Below are 18,423 nucleotides of genomic sequence, written 5' to 3' on the forward strand. Positions count from 1 at the left end.
ATCTATTTAATAAAATTAATCAAAAACCTGTAAGTTTACTGCATTATTCTAAATTACAAGGACATTSCCTCACAATTCAAGGTGAAAGAGACTTTTAAAATCTAGATGCAGAAATACTGGCCTATTTTTTTCCTTTTACTCTTTTCCTATTAACTGTCTTCTGTTTCATTTTTGTTCTGATTGAGACATGAGTCTCTGTGTGCAGTGTAACTAATAAACCAATATATATTTTGAGTAAACTTTTCCAATAAAATATTCTAAGAGRAATGGTTTCTTTTTGCAAAGTTTCTCAAGAGATCATGATACAGCTGAACTGAAGCTCTTTTTCTGCCTTCATAAACCCATGTTCAGATAGAAATATTTATATATTTAATACTTAAAATCTCTTTAGTCAGATCATACTTTAACTTAGCTGAATTTGTTGTTGAATGGCTTATCATGAGCCCAAGGGAAAAAAACAAAAGCTCCAGAAAAATCTTCCAGACACAGAGAAATTCTCACTTCATCTCATCTGTTTTAGGAACATACTGTGACCTTGCTATAGATTTCAGGTATATTTTAAACACTGATATTTCRATCCCATGGCACAAGACTGAAAACCTTTTCCATGAACCTGATGCTCATTCAAACTCTTTACCCTGGCTGAGCCTTTTGGACCCATAAACACATTTAGCATCAGAACAGGAAGGTTCAGACCAGGATACAAAGCAACAAGGTCACTGCTCTCCTGTACACTTGGCTAGAGGCAGAATGCAAACATCTGAATAAGTAAAAACTTGCTGAGGTTAAAGGACAGTACTGAGTTAGGCCAAGACAAGTATTTTCTATCCTTACATTACATTTTTATCTTAGTTTTCCCAGAAAATGAAGATTAGGCATGCTTCTCATCTAAATAGATTTCTAGTCAGGTGGCTAAATCAGGGAGAGCAAAAACCTCCAAATAATAAAACTTCCTCATTTTAGCAATTGTAAGGAGCTGAGAAGCCAAACTAACTCAGCCACAAAGAGCATGGTTGCCATCCATCCATTCCTGTTACACACTCTATTGGGCAGCAACCAACCACCTAAACACCAGGGAGAGCCTCACCTGGCATTTATCAGATGTGGAGCTCTGGCCACCAGGCAAAGAATATCCTGCACAGGGAAACACGCAGGGCATATAACAGASGGCTGGAAAGGAGCAGGGTGGGCATGAAAAGGGCAAGGAAGGATTAGACCAAAATACAGAGGAGGTCTTGGGTTGCTAGAGAGAGAGACTGTGGGAAAAAAATGTCTGTCTCTGTGTATATGGGAAAGAGATATTGCAGTAGCCAGGCTCCCACATGAGGCTATCAGAAGCCTCATTTATTAAAGCTGCTTATTAGCCCATGATGTAGAGATTTGTAACCTCGTGCTGCAGGGGTTCCACTCTACATTCACGTATCTTTAAACTACAGTGGTCTTAACTAGGCAGGATAAGGCATGTAACTTGAGGTCTAGCATTAAATTAAGACACAATGTATTTTACAGTTTACTCTCTTAATTAAAAATATGTATTAATTTTACAAACTGAAGTACCTTACAGGATCCACGTAGGCCTTTTTGTATGAGAAGGTGGAATAGCAGATTTAATTTAATGCTGTCCCATTTGTCTGCAAATTACATGGGACCAAAACCTGAAGAAGTCCTGCTACAGTGTATTTCTGAGAGCTAATTTTCTAGGAGTTCTAACACCAATTCACTGGTGGATGTGAAAATGAACTCCATGTCAACTTTAACTAACGTTTTCTTTTCGTGAAACATTTATAGTCTAGTAGACAGACTGTGCAGTGCTGGGATATATATACAAGCTCTTCTGGATAAAGGATTTGTTATAGTAGGATCATCTAAGTATGTCTTTTCATAAGTCACGCTGAAGTGTAGGCACTGAAACACATCACATTTTAGAAAATGAGATTAACATAAGAAAGGAGGAATAAGATTATATAAATACAGAAGAAAAATCCTTTATATCCCATTTTGTCTATAAAGAAAGTAAATCAAATACACATTTTCAAGCTTTGTTATCCTCTAATTTTCTGCTTTATCTTCATAGAATCAGCTGCATTTCACAGACTGTAAATTGGCATCAACTATTCCAGAGAAAATCTAATTAGATATATTCCAGAGTCACAAAGTACAGACAGACTAATATCTAAAATAAATTTGCATTCTACTGATAAAACCCACAGTAATTAAAAACCCCTTTATATTAATGCCCTATATTAAATATTTTTAGTTCTGGAATAGATGGATTGTAGTTATCTATTACTGAAAAAGTCAGCCATTAAGTGCTTGCAAATGACTTGGCCAGAAGTAGCATTATATCAYCAATGAACAAAAAACRTGTCAGTATTTTTCCATGAAATTTKTATTAAATTTTGTTCACAACAACCCCTTTCAAAGTCATCCCAGAAGTCATTCTTTCCTATAAATGAACATCTACGTATCATAAACAGTGCCTTGGTGGTTTCTTTTTCAAAAGTCAMAGTCAATTTTAGTAGCATATTTAATAAGCTAAGATAATGGAGGAAGACAGTTAAGCACACTCTTCATCAAAGCTTGCATCGCCTSATGTAAAAGAAAGTACTCTGCCCATCACTGCACAAGCACTAATTAATGCTCTTAATATCAAGTCTCTGGYTCCTTTTAGTGTTTCACTTCAAAGAAGTCCTGCATCGATACATAAGTGTTTYACTGTCTTTTAATGTTGCCAAACTGGTTGAAACCTTTTTTGATGACTATTCCCTAATCTCTCCTATCTAGGAAATGTACTGTGAACATTTCTCTTTGGAAATCTTTCCCCTCTGCTTATCACTGCAGACACTGTAATGTACAACCACTTACTATTCTGAGAAACAAAGGTGCTTCTGCAGTTGTGACTTCCAACCTAATCAAATCAAATCAAAGTAGGTCCCCAGCCAGTAGACAGATTCTTCCCACACGGTCCCCAGAGAGCCCTGTGACATGTAAATCACTTGACACTTTCCAGGAGGATGCTGTTCTCTGCTGTRAGCCTGCAGACACCATTACTGATTACTACTTCCGCACTTACAGAGACAGACAACATGCTTATTTATACTGACACTTTTAAACCAGCTTATTCTCCCACTTTAAAAAGTCATTTCTGTGAATGAGTGCTGCACCAGGAAAGAGGGCAGACTGTGAATGAAGAACACCCTGTTCTCTACAGAGAAGTCATGCAGATGGGGTACAAGRTACTAAGACTGCTCAGTAGAGAATGATAAAAAAATATACACAGAGATGTTCTTCACCAAAAWGCATGTACAGTGATCAGAGATTTATAGAAAGCATTTTGTAATACTAAAATAAAATAAAACATCTTGCTTAAGGAAATGTGAATTTGAATATGGAGGAGGAAATTAGAGATAYATAATTAAACAATCATAACATCTTGATTAAGTAAATTTGGATGATTGAAYAGTGGCTTTAGCAGTTAATTAATCTATGCTTTTAATTCCAGTATCTACTAAAGTCTTTCAAGAAGGTTGTCAAGAAATCCCAGAAGGATTCTACTATAGAGAGAAAGTGTAAGCTGCGCAATGAGTCTGATGTATTGCACAGATGCTGATTATAYATGGTAATAAAATTGACAGCTCTTCTTTGCATTTCCCCCATCTGCTTTTAAAGTAAATGGCAAAAACAGCTGTCAAAAACCCAAAAAATAGATTTCAGTGATGGAATTGAGTGCAGCTCCTGAATCTGAAGAGCTGCAATACACAGCCAATACATCTCTCATCACATCAACATCTGCCAGGTTCTGGGTTTTTTTTTTTTGTTTGTTTTTAAAATAAGGAAACAACAATTATGTCCCCTGCTAGAGGAATCCTTGAGGCTATTAAACAAAGTACCTTTTTTCTCTCTCCACAACTGCACCTCTAGAGTGCTTCAATCCATTAAATGTCACTTCTAGCTTTAGCAGCAGAAGAATTCTGTGATATCATCCACATCTAACAAAACAAAATACATATTTTGAATGACTACATTACTTGCATTTCTTACTTTCAGGCTCTAAGTCTGTGGATTAATAAATCTGTTTGGCAGTTTCCTAAATATTTGTATACAAAGAATCACTGTCAATGTTGCCCTAAAGCTTGCCAAACTGTTAACATCCAGTCTAATTGCTCTATCAAATATTTCCTCAGGGGATTGATTTTATATGACAGATGACTCCTTAGTCTGCATTTCATCAAGAAAGTAACAAGAATTGCCATTCYAAAGCTATTAAACAATTCATCGCATTTACTCAAAGGCAAGGCTCAAACTTATATTTCATTACAGAAAGAACCATCTCCTGCTCTGAACTCAAGAGCATCACTAATGATGGGCTTGACACTCCTCCATTGTTACAGATTCAGGTTGTAGCAAAGTACACCACCTGTTAAAGAATTATTTGCTTAGTACTTTGGCTTCTGYCAGTGTGGCTCCAGGGCAATGAGCCTGATTCACCTAGACTCAAGTTAGTCTCCCTAATTAGCCCATTTTTGATGAMAGTTTCTATACTACCAAACCTAATCAAGCTGTTCACAAAATTCACAAAAAACAGATATAATCCTGCTACACTCTTATTCATCACAAGCAGAAACTTGTCCACCTGTTCTGAAAGAGCAGAATCACTACTTTGAAAATCCCCCCTATTRAGTGAGACCAAGAGTGTGTCAGGAGTGTCAGTACCTGCTAAACAACACGTGGCCTTACACCGTGTATTTGACACAAAAATCAAAAAGTTTAACKGAGAATACTTGGCTGCTTACTTTACCATGTATTTAGAAATGTAATTGAAGAAGAARCATTTGAAAGACAACAAAACTCAACATACTGAAAAGTCAACACCCATAGTTTCTTTTTAAATTACTTCACTCACATAATTGCTGAGGAAAAGTAATCAGTACTGAAGAGCCATGTGTAAAAATAAAATCTAAGATTAACAACACCTTTGAAGTGTGGCACAGCTGTCAAGATCTGCGAGGGATTTTCTGGAAAAGCGACATGGGCCTTCTCCAGCTTCCCTTCATGCTGTATAAAATATTCATTTATTCCATGCCTGAGTTATTTTCTTTCCCTTGGCAGCATCAGAAAGGTCCATCAAGGTGCCTTTTCTTCTTAACACCCACGAAAAAGCTGCACAAAACCCCAGGAACGGTGTTCATGTTGGCCAGTACCTACTTGCAGTGTCTGGAAACAGGCACAGGTTTCATGTTTCTTGTCCAGTTACTGCRTTCTGTGTCTCTGTGTTCTCTTGACTCTTGAAATTACCCTGTCATCTAAATTTAATTWGTTTTGAAGATAGGACACAAGGGTGTGAAGAAAGCCAAAGATGTGAACAATGGCAGRATAGAACACATGCTAATAAAGAACAGATTAGATGTTATATGTATAAMAACATGTGACAACTCAAATGAAAAWGCTGGTTTTTATTTTTTGTAAAAAGCATAAAGCCACATGATTTACAGCAATTTTCAGATTAGGAAGATATTTGAGTAAGAGCATGACAAATCATTTCTCTTGTGTGTGTTAAACAGGCAGGATTAGATATCAAATTAGCAAAATTATCTATTTTGAAGCATTCAAATAGAATATGGTTTAAGTTTTGCAGGAGAAATGTTAGTGTAGGAATGCCAATGATAAGTGAAAGGTAATTCAGTGAAATCTGCATTGGTAAATTAAATATATTAAGCTGAAGAAGTCAGTACCTCAACAGATTTCTTTACCTCATTTTAACTTGTTTCACATTTATTCAAAATACTTCCTTATGAATAATGCATTTTTCATTATTTGCATGTAGTTATTGTGTGTTTATATGCATATATCATATGAAAGTTGTGTAGATTTTAGTGAATTTCTAAATTTTTGATGAAGCACACAAACCAGTTGTTTTATATTGCAATGGGCATAAAYACTGCTTTAACTAAGAAATAATGACCTTCCCAAGATTAAAGAAAAGCACAGCAAGAGAACTGTRTCATTGATGCACAGATGAACATTCTAAACAGAGGTCAGGGAGTGACAAATCATAAAACCTTTCTAATAAAATTATAATACAGTATTAGATTTATTTTCAAAGTTAATGGGCATATTTGCAATATTTAACCAGCTAAACAGGGCCAGGGGCATTTTTTAAATTAGGTGCTGCTGAACACGGAAAACTTCAATCACAGTGTACATTAATACTAAAATTTCGATTTCATGTCAGATTTTCCATTTCATTAGGAACCAGCAGAATTTCCATTTCATTAGGAACCTTTTTGGTCCTCCTGCATATGTAAAGTCATACTCTTACAAATTCTTTTGATCTTAAAAACGCTGGTCTTAGAAACCTTTGGGAGGGAAAGAAGATAAAGARAAGGTTTGAGGATATGGACACATGAAGTACAGTTAAGGAGAAACATATATAAGAAAAGTTAATTTTAATATCAGGACAACTATATTAAGTCACTCAAAAGTTTGGAGTGTTAGAGTAAGAGCTGAGAAAACAGTAGCCAGACAATATGAATTTATTAAGGGGCATTTAGTTATTTATGTATCTTTTAATGTATTTAATTTTAATGCAGCAATTTCTGAAAATTCAAAACCTGACAGTTTTCTGGCTTCCTACTGACCAAAGTATGCATCAGTATTTATAAGAAAATGAATACTCTAACAACTCATTTTTAATCCATAAGTAGACTTCATCTTTTCCCTTGACATCTGCATACACTATAGGCATTTGTTATGAGAGTAATTAAGAAAATATTTCTTTWAAACAGAAAAGTTTCGAAAAGAGCCATAAGAATGATTAAATTATTTTGAAACATTTTATAGTGAGACYAAAGAGATTTATCTACTTCAGGTACCATCCAAAGGTTAATACATATTTTCTCAAAATCAGAGCATACAGTTATAGAGGATTCTTGCAAACTACTAAATAGCAATACTTTGTAAAGACCAATGTCTATATAAATATATGTGCATAATGAAACAACTTGAATCTTCCAGAATGAACAATGAAACTTCCAGAAACAACAATGAAACTTCCAGAACCTTGCTGGATGTGTAAGGTTTCTGACTGATGGCTCAACTGTTAAAGAGGTAAATCACATACATGAAMTGACATTCTAAGTACTAAGAAGACTGATGTTTTGATTTAAACTGAAAAGCAAACACAAACTTAACACTGAAAACCAATCATCTGTTTAATGTCTTGTAACTTATTGCATCATGTCCACAGCATTCCTCATTCTTTTCAAGCTGCAAAGATGCCGCGTTTGCTCTCATTTGTGTCCTGCTATGTCGATAGCCAAATCAGGCTTTGAGCTGCTAAAAATAGAGAAAGTTGCCTTATCTCTGACATTTCAGAGTTTTCCTGCTATGAGAGTCTTTAAACTGCCTTCAATAAMTGCACAAAACCTCTCCAGGTGACTTTTCTCTGTAAAGGGTCACCCATAGAAGTATCTTTGCATCTTGATGTAAGAGTCTCTCTGTTCAATTGCTACTTATTTAAGGCTGTACTTTGGACTTTTAGCCAAGGATTAATATTAAAAAGACAACAGAAATGATGAAACTGTACACATGCCAAGTTTCACTGGAAAAGATACAGAACCAGAGTTCCCAGTACTCAAATAAAATTCCTCATGTATGCAAAGCACTTCCGCAGTTTCTGCAGTGTGATCAGACCACTTTATCTTGGTTAAGTCCATCTGTCARAATCAGTTCTGTCAGATCTCATTTCCTTTCCCCTCTTTTTCTCTTCTTTTTCTTCTCTCTCTTTTACTTCCTTATTTCCCACTTCTCATTTAATATAATCTAAGTGTTACTGTGAGAAGCAAACTCAGGAAGGTTTAATCCTGTTTAATTTTAAACGCAGCTCACAAAGATGTAGTTGAGTGCTTGGCATAACACACAATCATTAATCAACAGACTTATGGAAACAAAGTATAAGGAAGAATGAGATGGAGTAAGATGAAAACATGAAGAAAAACAGCCAGAAATCAGGACGGTAAGATGAAATACTGAGGCAAAAAAAAAAAAAATAAAATAGGAAACTCATGGAAAATGTAAATAATGTTGTCGGGAAACAACCGTAAAATTTCTACTTTTGTTATTCAAACATTATAAAGCTTCATTCACATGCAACACAAAACTTTATCCTGAAGGCCACAGTAATAAGAAGTCAGGGGCTTTTCAGTACACTGGATTGTGAAGATGAACTGTCAAAATTCCTGACTCCTATATGTTTTTTTCATTCCACATATTATGTGGTTTAGGATCTTTCCTGCCCATTAGAAAGACTAGAATTATCTATAAAATTGCTCCTTAGTCAACAGTGGCAGCCCTCAAGTCACCCTTCCCTCTAGCAAACCTCCCTCCTCCCCAAAACTGCTATTCCAAAAAGAAAAAAGAAGTAAATTTAATTATTTCTTTTGACTAATAATTTTTTTAATATTAAAAAAAAACCCTAAAGGAACATCCAATTTTATTCCATGCTCTTTTTGCTTAAATAATTATTTTTACAAACTTATGGTCATCAGACCAGGTACTCCTTCCCCCCTATTCCCCACCCCATAGAAACACTTAGTGCACTTCTATTTATTTTCATTTATGCATAATATTAGTGCAAGGAAAGAATTTTTAGAACCACTTTGACAGGYTCAAGCCATGGAAGAGGAACGAAAATCAGAAGAATGTGAGAGCAGCATTTTCACAAAGGTAGGTCTAGCACACTAATGGCTTTTTGGCCTCTTTTGAAATAAGGGCCTGTCACACCATTCTGAGATAAGGCACCAGCACAATTAGCAGAATTGCTGCTGGGTTGCTATTTGTAGGGTTTCTCATAGTCTGTTTGAACACGTGCCAAAAACAAGTGTCTATTTGAAGGGAATCAGAATTATTTCTGCCAATCATTCAAGAATCTTCAGAAGGTGAATCCTGAAATTAAACTAAGTGAAAAGAGATTAACAGTGAGGAAAAGCTAAAATGTGGAAGGAATGCCTGCATAGAGGCTGATAAATGCTGTTGCCATTAGAAAGGCTATAATTTCTAGCACCAATTAAAGTAATAGTTTTCAACCTTAAGAATGACATTTAATGCCTTTAATTCATGAGCTGCATGACAAAGGAGAAAAGCACTAGGTGCACTAGGCCACTTAAGTTGGTTAAGTGTAACAGACTGAACATGCCAATGAAAGGGCATCTCCTAAAAAATTCTGTAAAAGGAGAGAGGTTTAAAAAAATCGACACCAACTCAAATTATGATGTTTGAGATGAATTAATGAATAATGTATCATGCTTTGCTTGAATTGCTGAGAAAAGGCTAAAGAAAGGCATACTAAATGACAAATTTTGAAGATTACTCACATTATTTTTGGGCACTGCATTTTGTCTCACAATGTTACAATAAAGACATTAAAATAGCAGGATTATGGGAAATCTTTTCAAGTTCCCAAAATGTTTCCTGCAGGTCACTCATGGCAGGAAGTCTTTTCATTTGGACCAGAGGCAAAGGTACATCTGTGCACTCTTTTGATTGTTGCACTTCCTGTAGAATTCATAGGTGAACTAAAACTGGACGAGTTTTTGGTGCTCAACCAAATATTTTTATTTTTAGAAGTATAGAACATGAAGTATTTATTTATTGAATATTATCACATGGATAAAACCTGACAATTTAGGTATTCTTATTTGGCTGTGTGTGAGTTTATTTAGATAATAAAGTGGGGATTAATTTTGCAGAAAGGGTGTAACCGGTACAGATCCATTGTACTAAGTCAATACAGATTAAGATTTGCATTTACTGAGATGGTGAATACTTAATTTTGCTCCAAGCTTCAATAGAGGACACCCCAAGTTTTACTCTTCCATTATCAGTGGCAGCTCCTTAGAGATAAGCAGTGGTGTTTCTGAAGGCATCTCCCCAAGAGGCGCTTGGCAGACACCGCGCTGCCCGCTGATTGTTCAGAGCAGCGGGAATCGCTGCTTTCAGCCAACTCACTGCTGCACCCTGGACAGGTCACACAGAGGGTGACAAAATCATCTCAGCAACACCCTGACAGTCACCCGGGAAGCCAACTAAGCTAGAATGGAACAGCATTTTGGCAACTGGTTCTGCCTCCTGCTCCCACCATCACAGAATGCCTGCGCGTTCCTCAACCACTTCAACTTCCAGTCCTAACTATTTTTCTCAGTGGTTTAGGCTGTCACACCAAGATTGGAGACAGGGAGATACAGTGCAAGCACATGCTCTCCTTGCCAGCTCTGCTACAGAAGCAGTAGCCATCAGCTGAGAAAACAGCTCCTAATGTCTTAAAACAGCATTCCAAGAYAGCAGAGCTATCAAGGCAATGTAAAGTCACAACAACAGTATTAGACCCTAAACAGAAAGCCTTCTCTTGTAATTTTCCCTGAAGAGCTAACTCAGAGCTTCAATATGCAAAATTTTATTCAGTTGAAACTGCCAATGTATAATACTTAAGAAATTCAATATTCCAYTTAAGGGGTTATTTTTTTGAAACACTATATAGGTACAAGTTAATTTATCAACCCCCTCGGGGAAAAAAAATTAAAAAGCATACAATTGTCAACATGGAATATACACTTTAAACCTGTAATTTAATTATATTTATGAGAAGGACAGAGAATAGCAACATTATTAATATCACTTGGCCTTATACAACATTGTCCAAGATGGACTGACATTGTAATGAATTCAAAGTATTCTCATGCAGAAACAGATCGGATAACATTGTTTTCAAAGAAAGTATACCAATATTTCATAGGGTACTGAGGAGTTGATTGAGGTCAGGATTTCATTGAGAGAAAGAACAGAAGAAATGGACAGAGAACTTGGAAAAATATTACTAAACCATAGGCATGTGTTGAAGACAAACTTAGAAAGAATCTCAAGAAAAAAAAAAWGGAATTCTGGATCTTTTAAAAGSWWACACRGATCATATTCTKATTAAAAATAACCTGCTCTCYCTACAAGAACAAATAAGTAAGAGGCAGAAATGAATGGAAAAACAAAATCTCACAAAATAAGCTGTCAAATTTTTAACACCTCTGTGAAAGAGGGTTGACAATAAAGTTTAACATCTCACAGGATGTCTCACRGGAAAACGTTATTCAAATAAGATGYAATAAAGAAAAGACAAAAAGATGGAAAGATATAAACACCAAAGGTGTTTGCAGACAATGAAATTGGCTGAAGCATAATATGACAGGCTGGTGGYTCTCAGCACYAGATTCTTCAAATGMAGCTCACAAACAGAAGAGAGGGAWSAGAAACTTGTTCAGAGTAAGGGAATTTGAAAGYATTGTGGATTTTTCTAATGTCCCTATCAATAAAGTACTGAATGTTCAGAAGAAAAGGAAGGCAAAAAAGGAAAAGTACTGAAAAGATTGGAYAATATTTGGTGCAGGTAAATTAAAAGCACAGTGTTAATTTTCTCGCAGTGTGCASAAGGATCTGCTAGTATTATGAGTGAATTAATAATAATTTGGCTGTTAAAGCCTGTACATCCTTCAGAAAACAACAGGGAGCCAGCACATTTCTCTATCCCCCTCTCCCTGAGAGCTGGGSAGCTCCTGCCAAAGGCTGTGCTGTAAATGCTGCTGAAGGTAATGAAGCCACGTGTGTGGGAACRGCGTCGCAGCGCTCACGGTCCCCGTCTGCCTCGTGCTCAGCAGCTCCCCAAAATTCCTAACCCTGCCATGGCAGCAYGGGCTCATCTCTTCAAGTGTTTACTGTCACTACCACCTTGGCATACTGACAACATTATAGCCTCAGAAATAAGCGAAAAAACCAGATTATTTTTGTGGGATACAATCATTCTTTTCAATCTAATCTCAAGGGGTTGCTATAAGCAACAGTTGCAGAGGACTTCTAYAAAAATGAAGCTTTAAAACGCTTCTTATTGTATGATAACAATACTGGAATGTCACCATCTTCCCGTATGCTGCATTTAGTTAAAAGCAGAGGACTGAAGTCTTTCATGGAGAAGCTTTAAAACGTGACATACAACCTGATTCAGTGTTCAGAAATGTCTGTGGATGGGATAAGAGGATTACATTCACCAACTTCTGGCTCCTGACAAAATCATAACAGCTGAAAAAAAAGGCCTAGGACTCTGCATGGATAGTTCAAGAAAAAACATGGTGCAACACGTACAGGCAGTAAAATAAAGCAAGTGAGTATTAGGTTGCAAAAGACAAATGAAAGAAAATCAAAAATCTGTTAATAAAAAACTGATGATTCACTGCCATCTGGAATATTTTATACTACTCTGGTCATTGAAGGTAAAAAAAAAATTACAAAACAAGTAATTCAGGGAAATATGAGCAGATTAATTAAGAAGACATGGAAAGTTTTGGCATCCGAAAGGACTGAATGGAGTTGGAATACTAGTTCAGAGAAGAGACAAATGAAGATGGCATGCAAAATAGAAGCTGACAGGGCAAATTATGTATATAACTGCATTTTCCATCCCTCTACAAAGGAACATTAATGAAACTTTAAAAAACTGTAGTTTTAACTGGAAGACTTTGAGCACAACTCCCTCCCTCTCTCAAAACTTACTATCTAACATGAAGATTAAAACATAGTAGAGTTTAAAGCAGATTGGATACTTAAAAGAAAACCCTTTTTCCCCCTGGAAGCTATGCAAATTTTCAAGTTYCAGAGCAACCCAAACACATCTTGGGAGCAAAGAAAATACTTGTGCAACTGGTATTTTATTTCTGAAGTTGTACATTTTATTTCCAAAATATTCTTTAAGGACAACTGATGTAGGCTACTGGCCAAGGTGGAGTGCAGGTTTGATTCAGTCTCAGATTTCCGTCACTTCATTATTGATAAAACATTTTTCACTCCATAAACCACTCATTTTCCAACCTCTTTTCTTTCTCTCTCATTCTCTTTGATGCTAAGAAGCTAAACTCACCTCCCACCCATGAGAATCATAAGACAACTATCACTAAGTGTTTTCTTCACAGTAAAGCAATGAGTATAGCATAAATTTTTCTCCACATAACCATCAAAATATATTTGTCAAAATTTTAACTCCTCTTCAACCTATTGACAAGGAAGCAGAAAACACGCTGTGATTCTCATCAAACACCTACAAGATGTTCTACTCTAATTCTTTCACTCAGTTTATCCCTCAATTCCAGAGCATTTCGTGTGTCTTATCTTCTTTCTTTCCTTCCTTACTCTTTCTTTCTTTCTTTCTGTCTTTTCCCCGTACATTTCTCTCCTTATCTTCCATTCAACAAGAAAGTTTTGTTCTTTCTCTAAGTGCAGCCTACCACTGGCTCAAATCAGATCTTACAATATATTCTTCCTTCTGAGTTACTCAAAATCTATCACTGAACTCAGTTCTGTCATCACACCAACATTCACTAGTGTGCATCTGTTTAACAGAAAATGATTACTAAAATTTGACTTTTTAATGTTCTATCTCTTACAATTCCTGAGCAAAATATTGTGATCTGCCATTTTTTTTTTTAGCAAGAACCTATGAGCTGGATACAATACAGAGAGATAACAGATAGTTTAYACTGTATCAGTATGAATCACACACACTGTACATATTTATATGAGCACACACATATGTCTACCTTTTATTGGATTATGGACCTCAGAAGATGAAACGCCTCACTCTGGAAATTGAATGATGCCTAACCTAGCAGGAAATATTGAGCATCAKTTTGATATTTGCTAAATGCTTAGTGAAATTCTGAAGGTGTTGTTACATGGTTACTTTTACCCTTGAGGACAATGAACAGCTGAAGAGCATAGCTTTCCATGCTTAAGACTCTTTTCTTAAATGCCTAAGAAAATTATAGTGAAAAAAAGTCAGTCTTCAGTGTCTGTAACCAGTCTGTAACCAGTGGTTAGCTTGAGTGGTTAGCAGAAGAAATACAGTGAGGAATATTTGACACAAACTCTCTTTCTTGAAGTATTTTTCCTCCTCTATGTGCATAGATGGACATATGCAAATAAAAACATTGGTATACAGCTCATTAAATAATGAAAACAGTCGTGTGCAGCCTTCCTGGGCACTGTGCATGTATTTTATGAAAGAGTCACTTTATTTGCAATCAGAGGGATTTTTCTGAAAGTGCTGAAAGGTAGAAGTGTTTGTATTATACAGYTGAATGACTGTATCAGATCATGTAGGGTCAGCCAGGTCAACATGAACAACAGTAATAATGAACTGAAAGACATGATTATTATTCACATCCTAAGAAGAAACCACGGTAGCTCCAAACCCGTAAAGTTCGAAAACACAGGTCAGATATCAACAAGCCAATTAAAATCTCATTGTGGAGCCCTATGTTTAAACTTTCATGATCATTTTACATCATCAAAATACTCACAGACTTTTTAGTCTAAAAGTTCTCTCCAACTCATTTACTTGTAACCAGACTCCACTTACCAGGCTGTTGTCACAGCTACTTCCTCACTATTTCCCTGAAGGGAACTCCCAGATTCTCTGCCCCTGCCGATCCCAGAAGAGAAGGGTGTTCATGTCATTGTGCCCTCACCCATCTTGTCAGTAAGCTCATCTTTTGTTTGTGCTGCTCACCTGCACAGCTGACAATGCAGCAGTCACTCTCCTCCTGTGCCCACACAGCCTCTCAGCCACATTGCTTTTGGACCTTACAGGCCCTACAAACCCTTGCTGTGACTCTGCAGTCAGGACACRGCAGCATTTTTTGTACTATGAAATGTCCCAGGACACTATCAGTGTTTATTCTCTTCTGTACACAGGTACATGGTATGAACACAATGATCACACCTCACTSTTCTCAGATTACCCTGTGAGGATACTGCTTTGAGCAGAGCTCTAATTACTGCTGGCATTGATTGCTGATCTTGCACACAAAGATATGTCTCTCTAGAAGGAAGYCTGATGAATAAAGGGACTGAAGGTGAGTGTCCAGTTTAACMYCAAATGGCAACTCAGCCTCACACAGCTGCTCACTCATTCTCCCCACAATGGGATGGGGGAGAGAATCAGAAGGGTAAAACTGACAAAAGTCACAGGCTAAGACAAAGACAGTTTAACAGGTAAAGCAAAAGCTGCATGYAAAAAAGCAAAGCAAAGCACAGAATTCTTTTACCACTTCCCATGGGCAGGCAGGTGCTCAGCCATCTCCAGGAGAGCAGAGTTCTTTCCCATATAACAGTGATTTGGGAAGACAAACGGTGTYACTCTGAACCTCTCACCCTTTTTGCTTCTTACCCTGGCTGTATATGCCGAGGATGATGCCACAGGGTATGGAATATCCCTTGGGTCAGTTGGGGTCAGCTGTGCTGCCTGTRTTCCCTCCCAACCCACTGTGCATCCCCAGCCTTCTCTGCTGGAGTTGGGTGAGGAGCAGAAAAGGCCTTGGTTYTGTGCAAGCATCGCTCAGCAGCAGTGAAAACATCTCTGAATTACCAACACTATTTTCATATCCAAAACATGGCCTCATATCAGATACTATGAGGAAAATTACATCTATCCCAGCAAAAACCGGCACAGAAAGCAACCCTGAAGGAAACAGGCTTACAGTCTGCAGTGAAAAGCCATTCAGTTGCAGAAGAGCACGAATTCCCAAACTCTTTTWAAACCAATTCAGAATGCAGTTTACTCATGAATATGAGTAGCACATACAAAACTARCTCATAAGATAGCATGAATGTCTTAAATGTTTTCAGATGCATTATTACAGCTGCACATTTTTTTATATCTGAAGTCGAAGGTATATACCAAAATTCCTACCCTATATTCTGCATGGATTTATACAAATAACAAAAGTAATACATAGGGGAAAAGTGTTTTCTGTAAGTTAATGGGGAAAAAAAGTCAGATTACGCACATTTCAGTGATGGTTTCTGGAAGGTTCGTTGGGATCTCAGTAAGGCCTTTCCCACGACAGTCCACAATGTTGTTACTACAGGTGCATGCAGCAGGGCAGTGCAAGACACTGCAGGATGGAGCCATAAAGGACTGGTGACCTGCAAAGGAAAGCATAACATCTTACACCTCCTTGAAAAATTTAGGACAGAATTTCTAAAAGAAATATTTCAGCTTATCAATACTTTCAAGTTGCATTAATTTAAGCACACAGTTAATTGTAACATGTTGATAAAACATGGAGAGGTGAAGACAAATGCTCAACTATTGGGCCAGCACTAGAAAATTTTTCAACTTCTTTAGCAACAGCCATTGAAAATCATCTCGTTTAAGAAGAAGGTATATTTTATTTATTGCATGTTATTAAAAACGAATTACTGATTTATTTAATTTTCAGAATGTTGTAGAGTATTAAAAAGTGCATGTCAAGAGAAATGAACCTTGCTATGAGCACTGAAGGTGACCTGCCTGTTTTGTTCTGTTCTTATTTGAATATGGTCTTCCAGTTCTTATTTGAATATGGTCTTATTTGCCAGTTCTTATTTGAATATGGTCTTCCAGTTATGTATCGCTTATTGACAATTTTGGAGTTTTCATTCATTTCGTCATGCTTTCATTCCATCACACAAAATTACATAAAACTTTTGACTCCACATCTCTTAYTCTCACTCTGTTTTAGGTCAGGAGGCTTCTTAATCCCACAATCTACCATTCTCACTAACTCAGGTGGCTAATTTATATGAGTTCCCCCAATTCTTAGTGCTGTATGTTAAACTCAATATTTTTAATTGCATTTAATCATAATGATTTCCTAATTAGRTATGTTTTAGAAAGTAAAAACCGTATTATATTTTCCTGAAAGTAGATAGACTGCACATTTAGTAATATATTAATGCAGTCGTTCTGCTATCAGTTTAATGATACAGAATAGTTGTTTTGTAATGATRCAGAAATACAAGAAGGGATGAGAAAGGCACATTGTCATTAAGTCAGAATAAGCTAGAGACTGTTTTGAAATTCTCAAGGAAAAAAAGAAACAACTCCTTGACTATGAAACCACAATTTAATTTATGATCTCTCTCACAATATTTAATATCATATATTAATATAGGTTGGGTACACTGATAATGGAAGTTGTAGCCAGTGCTGTTCCCACTTAAAACTTCATGTAACAACTGTTCGAGTTTTAAATTGCTGAAAAGTTTAGTCTTTTGAGGCCAGGCTGGATGGGGCTTTGAGAAATCTAGCCTGGKGGAAGGTGTCCCYGCCCATGGGAGGGGAATTGGAACTAGGTGATCCTTAAGATCCCTTCCAAGCCAAACCATTCTATGATTCCTTGAGACAGAATTTTACAATATAATAATCTGATTTCGATTTATATTTGTGTAATACATACAAAATATATATACAAAAATACAAACAGCTGCCAAATCTAATAGCGCACTCATTTTATTCTATCAGGATAGGAAATGTTTCAACTACCTTTATTGAACAAGAATAGTGATCCAGGGAGAAAACATGGTTATTCCCTTCCTAACTGTTCTTGACACCSAGGCTCTGCAGCTGCAACATTTACGTGTAAGGTATATAAAATAATCTTGTTAGGAGCCCTTTTAAGTTTACATAAAGGCAGAATTAGTGGCAAGGATCCTGTTAGCAGTTGCTGTGTGAAGATGGCAGTTCCTTACASTTTGATGCCAGAGGTTACTTAATAAGAAAAGAATATTGTGCTCTCCATAAAACTCTTTCAAAAACATAGATCTGTGAAGAATTTGGCATATTTGGCAACAGGCTTCTGGGGGTTTGCAGAAAATCAACCAGTAGGAGAAATGCTGCTGAACCACTGAAAGACAGCAATATTGCAGCTGGTTTTTCATGTTCTTGATAAAACTAGAAACAGTACACAAAATTTACAGAAAATTTTCAATATGAGTCTAAAAATATTTAAATAAGAAAGATAAACTTGCCTTCTTCCTCATCTAGAAGATACAAATGAAAGAAAAAAATTGAATAGAGAAAATGTGATTAGTAATGAACTGTTRGTCATTTCATTATTTCATATTAAAAAAAACCAAACCCTAACCTGATGGATTACAGCATAACAGTAAAATTCAGAAAGTTACTTAGGGATTCAGAATAGTATTTAAATGTCAGAAAATAACAAGAAGAAAGAGTATCTACCCGTAATRTTTAAAAAAATAACTCCTTATTAGTAATGGCTTTATATGCTCAATCAGTACTCAATCAGTACTTTTATTTAATTTCTTGTATCTCTCCCCCACAATTAAACTGTTAGAAGGCTGTAAAATCAGTGYGAATGCAAATATTTACACAAAAATTTCAAGAACATAAGCACCCCCACACGAGATACAAATACCAATAAAAATGATTCGGTTTTTCTTACTAAACATTAACGCTTGGTTTATGCAAAAGCCAACAGCAGCCACCATGCAGCACTTGCAGCCACTCCAGAGTGGCCAACAGGTGTGGTACAAAGCAGGGCTCCA

The 18,423-nt window shown here is 36.5% G+C and overlaps 1 protein-coding gene across 1 annotated transcript in view; it reads right to left on the minus strand.

The window, feature by feature from the left end:
- The window catches only part of SLIT2 (slit guidance ligand 2), a 259,493-nt gene that overhangs the window by 76,490 nt on the left and 164,580 nt on the right, over positions 1-18,423 (minus strand). Inside the window, exon 9 of the mRNA XM_057365074.1 lies at positions 15,879-16,029. Coding sequence (XP_057221057.1) covers positions 15,879-16,029 — 151 coding nt within the window. The remainder of the gene's footprint in view (positions 1-15,878; positions 16,030-18,423) is intronic.

This window comes from Malurus melanocephalus, unplaced genomic scaffold (assembly GCF_030028575.1).
Source record: "Malurus melanocephalus ecotype Western Australia unplaced genomic scaffold, MMel_1.1 scaffold_47, whole genome shotgun sequence".
NCBI lineage: Eukaryota > Metazoa > Chordata > Aves > Passeriformes > Maluridae > Malurus > Malurus melanocephalus.